Genomic DNA, 1,235 nt, shown 5'->3' on the forward strand with positions numbered 1-1,235 from the left:
TAGTAATTATATCATAATTATTATATAAAATCTTGTTGATTTGGTAAACAATATATTGTTTCTTTGTTTAATTTAAATGGAGTGAAACCAATTCAAAACAGAAAACAAAGAAACAGTGATCCAAAAATTGGAAGGGATACTTTACCTATTTTAGTGGGCTTCCTTAGTTGATTAGATTCGTTTAGAATGATTCCTGATTAAAGAGGATAGTAGTAATAAATAAAGAAAGAGGAAAAGATAAAAGACAGGTCATGATTGCGTGGACCAATGAAAGAGAGGTCATAACTGGGAGTTGATCCACCAGCTCACCCAAGACCCTTAAAGCCAAAGCTTCTGTCCACACCACACACACCCCCCCATTCATTACAAATTAACATTCAAAACCTAATTAGCCACCATGGAGGACGAGGAGGAGGGGCCACGTTCCCCCACCGCCACCACTCCCTCCGAAGACCACGAATTCGACGCCCCGCCCTCCTCTCCTCCGCCGGCTTTCCTTTTCCAGCGCCCGCCCCTGCTGCAGCCTGCTACCGCCATGGCGCCGCTTTACAAGCAGCGTTCCTGGTCGCCGGATGCGTACCGCGACGAGGCGTGGCTCCGCCGCAAAGGCAACTGGAAGAACCGCCGCAGCCGTAGCGTGACGGACGAGGACGTCAACGAGCTCAAGGCCTGCATCGAGTTAGGCTTTGGATTCGAGTCTTCGCCGGAGGTGGAACCTGATCAGCGCCTCTCCGATACATTACCGGCGCTAGAGCTCTACTACGCCGTCAACAAGACCTACAACAATTCTCTCCTCTCCAGGCCCCCCGCCCCCGTCACTATCACCGCCTCCTCAACGCCGCCGTATTCTTCCGCTGCCTCCGACGACTGCGAGAGCACGTCTTCTTCCCATGGCAGTCCCCACACCATCTTCACCACCGGTAATTATTCAAATTCTCGCAACCTAATTTATACAGGACTTAAATTCGAAACCGGTCTTTTGAGATCGTTAGAATTACATGGTTTGAGTCTTTTGGCAGAAAAGTGTGAAGGAGTAAAATGATATATTTTTGTCAATTTCATATACATAATTAGTTTAATTAGAATCTAGAACTATTTTAATGCACGAGATCAATCTAAAATACCAAACTTATCCGCTAAATACGGTGTCTCAAATTTTGTGTGGATGAAAAATATTTTACTTTTTTGCATTAATGTATTTATTAAAGAGAATTTTTTTTTTTTTGTCTTGAGAT

At 44.7% G+C, this 1,235-nt stretch overlaps 1 protein-coding gene across 1 annotated transcript in view; it reads left to right on the plus strand.

Moving 5' to 3' along the window:
* LOC107642778 overlaps positions 309–1,235 on the plus strand; it is a gene marked incomplete in the record, with an annotated part of 2,408 nt that continues 1,481 nt past the window's right edge. The window contains 1 exon segment of the mRNA XM_016346252.2: positions 309–920. Within this exon segment, the coding sequence (XP_016201738.1) occupies positions 398–920 (523 nt within the window).

Source organism: Arachis ipaensis, chromosome B05, assembly GCF_000816755.2.
Source record: "Arachis ipaensis cultivar K30076 chromosome B05, Araip1.1, whole genome shotgun sequence".
In the NCBI taxonomy this organism is placed as follows: domain Eukaryota; kingdom Viridiplantae; phylum Streptophyta; class Magnoliopsida; order Fabales; family Fabaceae; genus Arachis; species Arachis ipaensis.